The sequence below is a fragment of the Prinia subflava genome, chromosome 6 (assembly GCF_021018805.1).
Source record: "Prinia subflava isolate CZ2003 ecotype Zambia chromosome 6, Cam_Psub_1.2, whole genome shotgun sequence".
NCBI classification, from domain to species: Eukaryota; Metazoa; Chordata; class Aves; order Passeriformes; family Cisticolidae; genus Prinia; species Prinia subflava.
In genome coordinates, this window is record NC_086252.1 from 8,417,537 (window position 1) to 8,432,059 (window position 14,523).

Below are 14,523 nucleotides of genomic sequence, written 5' to 3' on the forward strand. Positions count from 1 at the left end.
TTACCACATTTTAACTCTCAGGACTGAAGTACTGCAGACATGTAGAATAAACTACTACAATGTACACACCAGTATAATCAATGATGGTAATTTACACTGACACACCATTACCACTAGGCCCAGAGTGATAGATTTTTTGTAATTAAAAAAATGAAGAATAAATGTATAGTGATTTTTTTCCCCACGCTGAAGGTTTGTGGTAGCTGTAATTTATAGTACTGTAATACAAAATGCACATAACAATTTATTTTTTAGTTCTACCTATTAGGCTCTCATGATTCTCTGTAGTAATTTGTTATGATTACTACACATTGAAAATTATTTTTGGACTAGTAAATACAAATAAAAGAAATGAAGATTTACGTTTCTAACAGAACTCAGAAAAAAATTGAACTTTAATTATAAATGTCACCTAGAAGTAAAAGTCTGTGCAGCCAGCATAACCAACAGGAACTTATTATTTTTCACTAAGTACTTGGGTTTACCTTCTCTGGCCATCTACTACCACATATAAAAGCTTCAATAAAACCAAATAACACACGTGAGAGAGCGTTTGCAGTTCTCCAGATCTTTCTTCAAGTTCAGATACTCCGTCTCCAGCTGCTGGTTGTGGGTGTACACTTCTGGAACCAGCCCAGCATCCTCCGCTCTGAGCACACCTCTCTCAATGAGCTCATACCTGGTAGAAAACAAACAGATTTAATTCATTTTATTCATTCCATGTTTCCATTTCCTCACTTCACTAACGTTTTCCTTCTCGTGCTACCATTTACCTAAACTACAATCACATTTTTAGATTTACCTTCTTAAAGCATTTACCTTCTCTGATCATGAAGAAGTCACAGCAGTGAATTCACTGCCCCACCACACTGTTCTATTCTACTGCTTTTCATTCTGAAATGTGAATTGTTCAAAACAATCAAAACACATAACACAGTACTTCACATTAAACAATTATTTTCTTTCTTTCCTCTAAATAGGAGAAATAAAAGGCAGAAACAAATATTCTTGTTTGCATATACTCATAGTCTTTTTTATCTCACATGCCCAAATACAGCAAGACTTTTGTTTTGTGGGGGGTTTTTTTGTTGTTTTTTGTAGGGTTTTGTTGTTTTGTTTTGGGGTGGGTTTTTTTGGTTGGGGTTTTTTTTGGGTTTTTGTTGTTGTTGTTGTTGTTTGGGTTTTTTTGTTTTGGTTTTTTTGGTTTTTTTTGAGGACTCAAGCTGCAGATAATAAGGACGAATGAGCCATTTTCAACATGGAACACAGAGCTCACCTAGGGAAATCCCTTCATTCCTTCCTGTTTATTTTCCCTCTCCTTATTTAATTATATTTACCAATATTTACCTGTTTTACCAGCCCCTGAGAACACCTGATTCCATGATGAAGAAGGCTGAAGGTCCTTTTAATTAATACTTGCACAGACTGGCTTGGATTTTAAGAAGCAGCCTGGAATGCTGGGCAGCACCCCAGGAATTCCTACAGCTTCAGCAATAACATCAGCTCGTTCAGTACCCTGTTTTAGGACCATCCATCTTTTGGTGATATTTCAGTAAAACCTAAAAATGCAGTCCAGACTGAAGAGCGAGGCCTCAGCCATGACATCAGCTCACCAGGGGCTGCATGGAGCTGTAACTAATTTAAATCAGATAAACTCCATAACCCCACAATCACCTTCCCTGCTGGGAAGATGTTCTGGGTGGGTGCTCACTAGAAGGAGCAACATGAATATTCTTTGCATTTTCAGGTGAAAAATATACTGAATCTGTGCATTTTTATTTGTTTCCAAGTAATAAGGAAGTATGAAAAGAACAGAATAAAAATCATACTGAACACTGTCTCCTACAACTGGATATAAGCAGCAGATCGGAAATCTGAAGACAGTAAGCACCAATATCATTCATCAAGAATCATGCTGCAGAAACAAAAAGGCATTTCTTAAAAAAGCAACCTTTACTTAACATCCTCCAAAAAACTAAAGGGGAATGTTAGTATCTCTTTCCAAATGACTTCCTATAGTCAGATACTTATTTGCATTCTGACATTCTAAGCATTCTTGGAATGCTCATCTCTCTGAATTAAGCTGTCACATCCACCACCAGGTGATGAAAGGTTTCTGAAAAATTCATCTGATCATGTCCACAGTAAAATTCATTCTATCATAACTTCATTTTCTTAAGTAAATTACTGTAGGAGCAGACTTTAATACTCAGAAAGAAGCTTGGGTTTTTTTTCTTTCCTCCAAACAGTGACTGGTGCACAATTCCTATCAGAAATATTGCAAATAAGGGCAGCCTCGTGGCAGAAATTCACAATTCGAGGTACTCTTTTACTTGCTGGAAGCATTTCTGAATGCCCTAACCACACTTCATGAAAACCACCAAGTATCTGCACAAAGACCCATCAAACATGGATAACTGATAAACCTCAACTCCAGCAGAGTTAAAAATTCTGAAAGACAATTGTCATGAAGCACAATTAATACCAATAAATTCACTACACCCTTGTCTAAGAACAGTAGCGAAAGTGAACGTTTTTGTGCACGTAGCAGGAATGGAAAACCACCCAACAAACAGCCCTGAGAAATCTCATTATCCCTCACCAGCCTGCTCCTGTAAATCTCACAGAGCTCCTCCACACCGAGCCGACTGCTCTCCTCACTTCTTTCATTGCACGTGGAAATGAAAATAGTTCCATGCACACACAGGTATTTTACTGAGCTTTTTCAGAGCTACTGAGTTATAACTCTTAAATCACTATTAAAAAATTAACCAAGAATCTGGAAACCTGAGGAACAGATGATTAACTATGATTTTGTCATCAAAGCTCAGTGCAGCCTGACTGAAAATAACACATTATTGCTATATACTTTACATTTTAACTCCTAGAAACTGGATTTCAAAGGAATCAAGCTGCACAGAGGCTCTGCAATAAGCTGATGGTTCAGGATGACCTGGGCTCTCAGATTAGGAGATGCAGGAATTCACATCTGATCAGCCCCTGCACTTCACATTAAAAGCTGTCAATACCTTCAATAAACAACAAAAGTGCTATCAAGTCTTGTCTAACAAATGAATTGAAAATAAGATATTCAAAAAATAATTTAACTGTAAAGTTCCTTAAAGTAGAATGGGAATAAAAAGTTTATGTGCAAAACAGCCTACATAATTAAAGAAAAAAATCACTACAACTGTTATAAAATTATTCATTGCTTCATTGAAAAGTAAGAGGTTTGGTATAAAAGAAACCTTAATCAAATCACGGCATTTTATCCAGCTGGATAGAGTAACAGTGTTTTCCCAAACTCCAAAATAAACACAGATAATTTGGTCCAATTTAAGTGACCTTTAGTGTGGTGGTGTGGATGGTTGGACTTTCCCCATTTCAGTATGTTAAACCTCAGTTGGACTCCACAAAGAAAGTTGGGACAGTGTAAGCAGAAACAAGCAGGTGCTGTGAAGGACTGTGACAAGGAAAAGAAGGACAGACGAGGGAGAGGATTTAAAGAGAGAGACTTAAGGAAGAAGGAGAGGGTGCTGAAAGAAGGATATAGGAAAGAGGGTTTTGAGGCAGAGAGAAGTTGAAAGATATATGGGTGGTTTACCAAGTAGGAAGGATTTAGATATGTGGGAAAGATGAAAGGCTGGTGGGTCCTATATTGTATGTTCTGCACAATGTTGTATGTTCTGTACACCCCCCCCTTAATTGAAATTCATAAGTTCCCCTTGGTCACATGTTACCTTTTCCCCTCTTCCCGCCACTGTGTTATCCCTCCCCTATCCCCTAACTGGTTCAAGGCTTGCAACCCTTCCCCTTATCTCCCAAGTGTCAAGGTTCCATTGGTTGCCGCAAAGAGGGACTCCCATTTCTCCTCCCCTACCCCGAAAGCATATAAGCTGGTGCATTTCTTTGTTCGGTATCCAGTTCCAGTTCAGCCTGGTTCCACTTCGGTCTGGACAGTGCTATGTTGGATTAAAGTTGTGGTTCCTCTGTCTGGCTGGCTGGATCCTCCTTTCTCGCTCTTAGCGCGTCGCTTCAGTTATCCTACTGCCGTTCCGGCCTCTCCCAGGGACAAGAACCCACAGGGCTGACCCCTTCGTTCCGCTGAGGGGCAGCTCGGATTCCGCTTGCTCCGGTGCCTGGGCTGGCTCGGGGTGAAGCCAAGGGGCTTTAGTAACGGCACCGCGACAGGTGGCTGGCACCCCAGATGGGACCCTGAGGAGAAGCCTTGAGTTTCCGTGGAGGCTCTTGTCTTCCCTCTTTGTGGTCCCCGTGAGGATTGGCGGTGCTTGCACCAGGCGCGAGCACCGAAGAGTTTCAGATCCAGGGCAGTCCCACCGCTGCGAGTCGAGCAGCCTCTTCGGAGGAGCGCTCCTCGCAGATCCAGGAGGCAGCTTCGTCGGCAGCACTCCCGGCGGAGTCTTCTGTGCGCTGAGGGTTCCCCAAGACCGCAGGTAAGTACCCTCCGTCGGGGGCACGCGATCAGGACCCCCTCTCCAAGCCACGGGGGAGGGCTCCGAGGAGAAGTCTGCGCAGGACCGGGGGGTTAACGCTTTTGTTTTCGCTCCCGGTTTGGTCGTGCCCAGGCGGTTTTCAGTTCTTTTCGTTCGGGTTTGTTTCGTTCGAGTGCTCCTGCCAGCTCTCGAGGGAGGCTCGGAGCTGGGGGAGAGTCGGGTTTTTGGGGACGTTGCGTGTGCCGCGCGCCGGGAGGATCGGTGGCTTTAGCGAGTGCAGGGTTGCCCGGTTTTTAAGTTGCGGCAGTTACGGTTTTCTGTTTGAGATTTAGTTGGTCCGGTCTTGGGTGAGGGTGGTTTTTCAACACCGGCGAGATGGGTGCCTCGCTTTCGACCACCCAGAAAGGAGTTTATTATGTTCTTGTTAGAGTTTTGGAGGAGAACAAGGTTCAGTTCTCCCGCGGTTCGTTAAAAAGGCTGGTGCGGTGGCTTTCCGTGCAGTTCAGTAACACGTCTGAGGAGCTTGTGAGGAACCCCCGTTACTGGGAGGCGATCGAAAAAAAGGCGGCCAATTCGGATAAATGTCCCCAAGATTTTATGTTTTTGATTGTCAAATTTAAAACGATCGCTAACAGCTCTCCCCTGCATGAAAAGCCAACGCGACCGCCCGCCCCAGTTTCCCGTTCCCCTTCTCCCAATCCCCGTGCTCCTCGGAAGGGAATTCTGAGGAGAGCCGCAGACCCTAGGTCTGCCAGCCCAGGCTCTCGCCAGAACTCCCGGTCCCCCAGCCTCAGCAGTCTTGTCCGGACTGCTGAGGAATCCTCGGGTCGCCCTGGACAAGCGGCCCGGGGACGCAGCCCTTCCCCTGTTTCCCCACGTTGTCGACCAAAAGTTAGATTTAATCTTGCTGCGTCACAGGAGCCACAAGATGGCGCCTGCGACACACAAGATGGCGCCCGTTCGCGCCGTTCTCCTACCCCTCCCCCGCGTCCCCCTCCCCCGAAATCCAATCCCTTCCTTGACCCAACCCCTTCATACCCGCCCAACCCCTTTTATCTGCCCAACCCATTTTACCCCTTGGTCCCTCCCACACCCGCCCCCTCTGTTCCCTCCCTTGCTCCACCCATGGCTCCTCCCACATACCCGATGTCTCCTCCCTTTGTGGCCGCCCAAACCCCGCCTTCGGTCCCTCCCTTTTCCCACGCTGACACTCCTCCCACTCCTGCCCCCTGGCCCGCCCTAGGGGCGGAGCCAGGCACTTCTCCCCACCCCGGAAGGAGGCCATCTTGGAATGGTAGTTCCCACGCTGCCTCTTCCGGTTCCCACGGTAGGGAACCGGAAGACAACAGCGATGGAAACCAGGAAGTGCATCTCTCAGCTGCGCCTGTCACCTACCGAAGGGCTCGCGGGGGTGGCGACCCTAAACCGAATTGGCAGCCATTTTCACAAACCATAATTCGAGATTTATGTAAGGCGCACAAAGAGTTTGGGAGAGAGAGCCCGTACTTCCGCGGCCTCCTTCAGGCAGACCTAGCAGCTGCGACAACCCTTCCTGCAGACTTAAAGCAATTATTTTCTTGCCTGATGACACCGGCTGAATTTGAATTATGGCTTGCTGCATTTAGGCAAGCCCTGCGGGAAGAGCTGCCGCACCTGCCACTCCCAGCAATCGATGAGGGAGGTAATCCCCTTACTGTTGAATTGCTGGGAGGAGAAGGTTCCTTCGAGTCCCCTCAAATTCAGGCACTGCTCATTCCACCAGCAGTTTTGCCTAGGGTGCAAGACCTGGCCTGCAAAGCCTTTTTCACGATGCAGCCTCGTGCACCCCTGCCGCCGTTCACCCAGATTAGGCAAGGGGACACAGAATCATTTGTAGATTTCGTGGACAAGATGACTAGGGCTTTAGAAATACAAGTAACGGACGGGCTCGCCCGTAAGAGAATTTTGGAGGAGATTGTTTTTGCTAATGCTAATAATGTGTGCAAACAAGCGATTTTAAGTCTCCCTCCAGAACCCCCACGGACTCTACAGGTGATGCTGCAAGTTTGCCAGCAAAAGGTCCCTTTCCTGCTTCAACATATGACCACCGCAAACAAGCAGGGAACTCGGCAGGTGCATGCTGCGGAAGATGCGACTCCTCGTCGCCCACAGGCCCGCAAGCTGGCAGCGTCGAACCCAGCCAGAGCACGGGTCGAGTGCTACCTCTGCCATGAAAAAGGGCATTTTGTGAGCCAATGCCCGCATAACTTGCTGGCAAAGCCTCGGCCACAGCAGGAGGACTCCGAACACAATTCAAAAAACTAGGGGGGGAGTGCGGGCCCACCCGGCATGATGACCCCAACAGGGTGGGCAGTGCAGAAGAGAAGGCAGTCAACGCCTTTGGGGGTCACTGGACCAAGACAACTATCTCGGACTGGCATTTCCTTCACCCTTCCCAGGAGGGAACTTTCCCGGACTTGACGTTAACACCATTTTGTAAACCTTACAGGTTGAGGCTCACTCACAGTGCGCACCTCAGAGATACCAGCTGGTACCCAGTTCGCGTGGATTGCGAAGACCTTCTGGACTGGCCGTTTCAAAGGAAAGGTAAGTTCATTGTTGTTGGGGACTGTAAATACACTCCGCAAGACATTGAGGTATACCCGGGGACCTATAAGGGTGACCCCAGGTTCCTCAATGTCTGGCTGCGTTCCACTCATCCCCCAGCTTTCCACCCAAAGGGACAAATAGTGGCCCAGGCAATTCCACACACCAGGCCAGATCAGTATCAGGTTTACCCTGAGGAAAGGCCACTTTCAGTCAACGCAGTGCATCGGATCACAGAAGAAAAACCTATAATACAATGTACGATGTCCATTGGGGATGAGTCCGTTAATAAAGGTCTTCTTTTTGACACAGGAGCAGATGTCACGGTCATTCCCACCCGGGAGTGGCCGTCACATTGGGCCTTGGAGGACGCGCCGGCGAATATCTCCGGAGTAGGGGGTTTTCAATCGGCTAAGAGATCAGCGCGCATGGTGAAATTCACGGGGCCGAAAGGGCAATTGGCATATACGCGCCCTTTCGTTTGCAAATATGAACGGCCCCTGCTTGGTAGGGAGCTCATGTCCCAATGGGGGGTCACAATTAGTATCCCAGACCCCCCTCAGGTTTTTTGCCTAGCGGTCACTGAGGAGCGCCCAATCCTCAAACTGAATTGGAAAACGGATAATCCAGTGTGGGTTGACCAGTGGCCGCTATCCAAGGAGAAATTAAAGGCGCTCGAGGAGCTCGTGGAGGAGCAGTTACAGAAGGGTAATATCGTGGAAACGAATTCCCCCTGGAACTCGCCCGTCTTCGTCATTCGAAAGAGTGACGGAAGGCGCTGGCGCCTCCTTCACGACCTTCGCCAAATTAATAACGTTATAGAGGACATGGGATCCCTCCAACCAGGAATGCCATCCCCTGCCATGCTGCCCCGAAATTGGAATCTGGCAGTTATTGATCTGAAGGATTGCTTCTTCCAAATTCCCCTACATCCGGATGACGCACCGCGTTTTGCCTTCTCGGTGCCTACCATCAACCGAGCGGCCCCAAGGAAGAGGTATCACTGGAGGGCTCTTCCCCAAGGTATGAAGAACTCCCCGGTGATGTGCCAGCTGTACGTCTCTTCCTTGCTGCGTCCTGTGCGCGCAGCCGCGGAGGAGGTTATCATCCACCATTACATGGATGATATCCTCATTTGCGCCCCAACAACAAGCGAACTGGATAGAGTCCTCACACGCGTAACAGATTTGTTAGTTGCTGCAGGGTTTGAGCTGCAAGCAGAGAAGATTCAGCGGATGCCACCCTGGAAATACCTGGGGCTGGAAATCGGACGGCGGACCATTGTTCCCCAAAAATTGGCTATCCGGACATCAGTCCGGACCCTTGCGGATGTCCATCGACTCTGCGGAGAGTTGAATTGGGTGAGGCCCTGGCTGGGTCTCTCCACGGAGGACCTAGCACCCCTCTTCGATTTATTGAAGGGGGGAGATGAGCTTAGCTCTCCCAGGGCGCTCACCGCGGAGGCAAGGAAAGCACTGGAGAAGGTACAACAGGCGTTGTCATCACGCCAGGCGCACAGATGTGACCCCAGCTTACCCTTTCGGTTCGTGGTGCTGGGTAAGCTCCCGCATCTTTTTGGGGTCATTTTTCAGTGGGATTCGAACACCACACAGTATGACACCAAGGGCCACGGGGGGAGAGATCCACTGCTGATCATAGAGTGGGTCTTTCTTAGCCACCACCGGCCCAAGAGACTTACGAGGCCACAAGAAATCATGGCTGAGCTGATCCGCAAGGCACGTACGCGCCTTTGCGAATTGGCCGGTTGTGACTTTGAGTGCATCCATCTCCCCATCAAATTATCCTCGGGCCAGATCACCAAACCCATGTTGGAAACTCTGCTTCAAAATAATGAAGCTCTACAATTCGCTCTGGACTCTTTTACGGGCCAAATTTCAATTCATCGGCCGGCCCACAAATTGTTCAATCTGGATGGAAATTTTGAATTGGCATTGAGGAGTGTCCGAAGTGTAAAACCACTCCAGGCCTTGACCGTTTTTACAGACGCGTCCGGGGCTTCTCACAGGTCAGTGATGACCTGGGAGGATCCCGAAACTCAGCAGTGGGACAGTGATGTTGAAATCGTTGAGGGTTCGCCTCAAGTCGCTGAGTTGGCCGCAGTCGTCAGGGCATTAGAGAGATTTCCCGGACCGCTAAACATAGTTACCGACTCTGCCTATGTTACAGGGGTAGTGTCCAGAGCTGATCAGGCAGTATTACAGCAGGTTTCCAACAACGCGCTTTATGCGCAGCTCTCGAAGCTTATAAAGCTTGTGTCCCACCGAGAGCACCCCTTCTACGTGATGCACACAAGGTCGCACACCGATTTGCCAGGGTTTGTTGCAGAGGGCAACAGGAGAGCAGATGCTCTCGCTGCTCCTGTGACAAAGACCCCACTGCCTGACATATTTCAACAGGCACAGCTCAGCCATGCTTTGTTCCATCAGAATGCACCAGCCCTGGTCCGCCGATTTCGTATCACCCGGCAACAGGCCAGGGCGATTGTGGCTTCGTGCCCATCGTGTCAATCCCACTCCGTGCCGACCATGCACGCCGGAGTCAATCCCAGAGGGCTGGGAAGTTGTGAAATCTGGCAGACCGACGTCACCCATGTGGCGGCGTTCGGGAGGCTCCGGTACGTGCATGTGTCCGTTGATACCTTCTCGGGTGTAGTCTATGCCTCCGCACACGCAGGGGAGAAGGCCTCCCACGTCATCCAACACCTCATTCAGGCCTTCTCTTTCATGGGCATCCCCAAGGAAATTAAAACAGATAATGGCCCTGCGTATACTTCCAGGGAGCTTGCAGATTTCCTGCAGCAATGGGGAGTTGAGCATAAAACGGGCATCCCTCACTCCCCCACGGGTCAGGCCATTGTTGAAAGGACCCATCAGAACGTCAAACGGGTCCTTCAACAGCAAAGACCAGTCCTGAAGGTTGAAACTCCATCAATCAGATTGGCAAGGGCACTTTATGTGTTAAATTTCCTAAATTGTTCTTATGAAAAACCAGATCCGCCCGTTGTGCGGCATTTCAATAGCAACCGCGACTGGGACCTGAGTGAGCAGCATCCGCCGGTGACCGTAAGGTTTCCCGAAACAGGGAAAGTGGAGGGTCCACTGACGCTTTTGACGTGGGGGCGCGGGTACGCCTGCGTCTCCACTGATGCCGGGCCGAAGTGGATACCATCCAGATGGGTAAAGCCTTATATCGAGAGAAAAACAAAAGTCCGAGAAAACGAAAAGCCTCAAGTCGCCTCCGCGGCTCTCCGCCGCAGAAGGCGTGAGTCCAGTGACTCAGAGGAAGAGGAGGAGCAGTCAGAAGGCTGGGAGGACCCCTTTTTCTGTGATTTCCCACTTTGTAACGATTTGTTTTTCTGAGTTTCTGTTTAGATCCGTCCAACCATGAGCGCCAAGACTGCCATCAGTTCAGCCGTCCTCTTCGCCAGTCTCCTGACCATCGCCCAGGCGTGGCTCGTCCCCCAGCCACAACAGAACGTCTGGACTGTCTTGGCCAAATCACTGGGCCAAGACCACATATGTCTCAACCAAGCGAGTGCCGCGAATCCCATGGCATCCTGCCTCGTGGGGATCCCATTTAAAGATCGTGAGATGCCCAAGATGCTTCTAGGTTATGCTCAAAAACTTAGACAAGAAGCTGCTAAAATGGAGCATAACCTAAAGCATGCCCATTACATCGTCGCGTGGTACAATTATATTAAAAGTCTTCCAAAGTTAGAAAACGAGCCTCAGGAGCTGGAGCTTCTAGGTTCCGCCAGAGCCGAATCTTGTTTTCATATCCGCAACGACCACGTCCAGCGTCACCACCGTCATTTTGTCTCCTCCAAAGCCCATTTTAATACTCATTGGTGCAACGCTGTGTCCTTTAGTTATCCTCCAATCCCTCCCCAAAAATCAGCCCAAGTCTTTGCCCATCCCCGCCAGCTTCCTAGGGGAACATTCTTGATTTGCGGAGACCACGCATGGGCAGGTATCCCCTCTCACCTCTCCGGAGGCCCGTGCACCTTTGGGACCCTCGGATTGTTTTCACCCAACAAATCACAAATTTTGGATTGGGTTACACAAAATTCTACAAATGGTGCACATCTATTGGCACACTCTAGAAAGAAGAGAGAAGACTACTCTCTCAAAAAATTGGCAGACGATTGTGATGAGGAAATTATCCATTGGAGCAGATCTAAAGGCATCGCAATCACAGTATTTGCGCCGTGGGTCGCCATTGCTAAGACCCTCGGAGAATTAGGCCATTTGGAATGTTGGGTAGCTAAGCAATCCCGTTTGACTTCTAGGGCCCTATCAAACCTCCTGAAAGATGAGGAAATTACGAGGCAGGCAACCCTCCAGAATCGTGCAGCCATCGATTACCTCCTGCTCCTCCACGGTCACTCGTGTGAGGAGTTTGAGGGGCTCTGCTGCTTTAATTTGACATCTAGGGCCAAGGGGACTCGCGAGGCACTCAAACAAATGGAAAACATGATAGGAGACATCAAACAAGAATACGGGGACTGGCTCAGTAATTTATTCAAGGGATGGGGGATCTCGGGTTGGACGGGATCGATTCTTAGAACTGTTCTGTTAATTGTTTTTGTGCTTTTTGTTGCTATTGCCAGCCTTGGACTAATGAAAAAGATGTTGCAGAATTTGATTTCTTCCTCCACATCACCACTCAAAGCTGAAGTCCACCGAGTAGCCGTTGAAGTAGGCCCAGAAGTGTTCAAGGAGGAGGAGGAAAGCTTCGTTGATGAGGACGAGCAGGCTGAACAGCTTGAAATCATCGTGGAAGAAGTGCGCAGCTTTCCTCGAGAACAATGGCCTACTCAACAGCAGTGGTTTGCAGAATCATACCCACGTTCTGAACACCTGGTGGACCCCCCTCAATTCGGATATCTGAGATAGAACTCACAGGGTCAAAAATAAAAGAAAAGGGGGAGATGTGGTGGTGTGGATGGTTGGACTTTCCCCATTTCAGTATGTTAAACCTCAGTTGGACTCCACAAAGAAAGTTGGGACAGTGTAAGCAGAAACAAGCAGGTGCTGTGAAGGACTGTGACAAGGAAAAGAAGGACAGACGAGGGAGAGGATTTAAAGAGAGAGACTTAAGGAAGAAGGAGAGGGTGCTGAAAGAAGGATATAGGAAAGAGGGTTTTGAGGCAGAGAGAAGTTGAAAGATATATGGGTGGTTTACCAAGTAGGAAGGATTTAGATATGTGGGAAAGATGAAAGGCTGGTGGGTCCTATATTGTATGTTCTGCACAATGTTGTATGTTCTGTACACCCCCCCCTTAATTGAAATTCATAAGTTCCCCTTGGTCACATGTTACCTTTTCCCCTCTTCCCGCCACTGTGTTATCCCTCCCCTATCCCCTAACTGGTTCAAGGCTTGCAACCCTTCCCCTTATCTCCCAAATGTCAAGTTTCCATTGGTTGCCGCAAAGAGGGACTCCCATTTCTCCTCCCCTACCCCGAAAGCATATAAGCTGGTGCATTTCTTTGTTCGGTATCCAGTTCCAGTTCAGCCTGGTTCCACTTCGGTCTGGACAGTGCTATGTTGGATTAAAGTTGTGGTTCCTCTGTCTGGCTGGCTGGATCCTCCTTTCTCGCTCTTAGCGCGTCGCTTCAGTTATCCTACTGCCGTTCCGGCCTCTCCCAGGGACAAGAACCCACAGGGCTGACCCCTTCGTTCCGCTGAGGGGCAGCTCGGATTCCGCTTGCTCCGGTGCCTGGGCTGGCTCGGGGTGAAGCCAAGGGGCTTTAGTAACGGCACCGCGACACTTTAGATCTCAGACAGACAATAATTTCAAAGGCAGCCTTTTGATAGATTTTCCCTACGCTAATTAATTTCTCATTTCAAATTCCATTAGTACTTGATCACCACAGCATGAGAGCAAGAGTGTCGTCCCAATACATAATGAGGAGCCCGAGTACACTAATCTGCTCTCACTCTCATTAATATTGTAAATTATCCATTTCAAACCAACATGAAACGTTTTGAAATAAGGTATTAATGCAGAAAGTCTCTATACAGTAAGATTAGATAGTGACACACTGAGCTCATTTGTAAAGCTACTGAAATTAAAAGTGTTACTTATAGAGAAAAAAATGTATGTACAGCTAAGAATTTACAAGATAGGGCCTGTTAAATCCTGCACTTCCTTTTAAAAAGCAATTTGAATTTTGCCATTGATATGAAGTCAGACTTTATGTGCTTCAAAGAAAGCCATAGCTTCATAAAAAGGTCACTATTTATATCTGTCTAGTATTAATTATCTTTTTGCATAAAACTATTAGACTTCAAACTTAATGCTATTCATATCAGCTCTTTTGTTGAGCAAGAACACAGAGGTACAGTGCTCCTTCTCCAAGGAATCATTCAAGTCCATGGTTCTGCTACCAAAAAGCAGATTATTATTAATTCCAAAGGTAGTGCCTGATGGATGGGTAAGACCAGAGCCTTGCAAATGACAGCACAGATTCCACACCTGAGAATATTCCCAAGAAAATTTAAAAGCTTCAATGCTTTTGTAGGAAAAAATGGGGTTTTTTATCATTTTCAAATTACACCGTTTCAAGAGACTTTACTAAAAAAACGCTCTGAACTTGTCATGTTTAAAACTGAGAACAAGGTTAATCAAAGAGAGGCATTTCCACTTTTAATAATTTCTCCAACACAACCTGCTGATTTCAAAGCAAGTCTGTAACTCCATGTATTCCAACAGAACTTTATGACAAGTGTCATCTTTTGCTCCAGAGTAGCTCAGCTCTCCTCCAAAGCTTTGCAGCATTCCTAACAATTAATTTTTAATCAACAGTAAAAACAGGATGTATGAGGAGAGTGGTGTATTTAAACAAAGCTGCACCTTTAAACTTCTGCATAAAGTATGGACAAAATCCCTGCAATCTACAAAAGCTTGGGAAAATAAGATGGCAACAGTAAGCTCAAGAGTTTACTATTCTTCTGATTAGTGTACAGACTAAATCTTAAAAAAGAAAGAACATTTGTGTTTGTTAACTGCTGTACCAAACATTACCAATTAATAAATATTCTGATTATACCACTTAAGCAAGGGTTTCTCATGCTCACCATTTGTTAAAATACCACATATTTAAGAATGACTTTTACTCGGGAGACTCTTCTGAAAAAATATCCCAAACTATTTGAATCCTGACCTTCTAATTCCCAAAGCAACATGGTCACATAAATTATTTTACCATTCAGTCTGGAAGCAGTCAAGGGTTCTAGACATTCCCTTTCTGACCAGGAAATTGCGGAAGAAGTCATCCACTGCTTCAGGTATTTCTGAGATCGATTTCTCAGAAGTCAGAACTGACTGCAAAGCCTGAAATTAAATTTTGAGAACTGTTAAACTTACAAGAGAAATGTCACGATTATACTTTCTATTCCTGAAGTCATCTAAGGTCACAGATCTACTGGAGTACAGCTGAGTGTTCCCCTTGTCTTTATA

The 14,523-nt window shown here is 47.2% G+C and overlaps 2 protein-coding genes across 5 annotated transcripts in view; one reads left to right on the forward strand and one right to left on the reverse strand.

The window, feature by feature from the left end:
• SPAG16 (sperm associated antigen 16) overlaps positions 1–14,523 on the reverse strand; it is a 362,296-nt gene that overhangs the window by 341,041 nt on the left and 6,732 nt on the right. For all 4 annotated transcript variants that reach the window (XM_063400108.1, XM_063400107.1, XM_063400106.1 and 1 more), the window contains exons 4-5: positions 14,270–14,397; positions 542–679 (exon numbers count right to left, since the gene is read on the reverse strand). In XM_063400108.1, the coding sequence (XP_063256178.1) occupies positions 542–679; positions 14,270–14,397 (266 nt within the window). The remainder of the gene's footprint in view (positions 1–541; positions 680–14,269; positions 14,398–14,523) is intronic.
• Positions 6,819–12,809, forward strand: LOC134551966 (uncharacterized). Its single transcript, XM_063400103.1, has 2 exons — positions 6,819–7,040; positions 10,433–12,809. Exon 2 carries the CDS (start codon positions 10,445–10,447, stop codon positions 11,954–11,956), a length of 1,512 nt encoding a protein of 503 aa, XP_063256173.1. The 5' UTR covers positions 6,819–7,040; positions 10,433–10,444; the 3' UTR covers positions 11,957–12,809.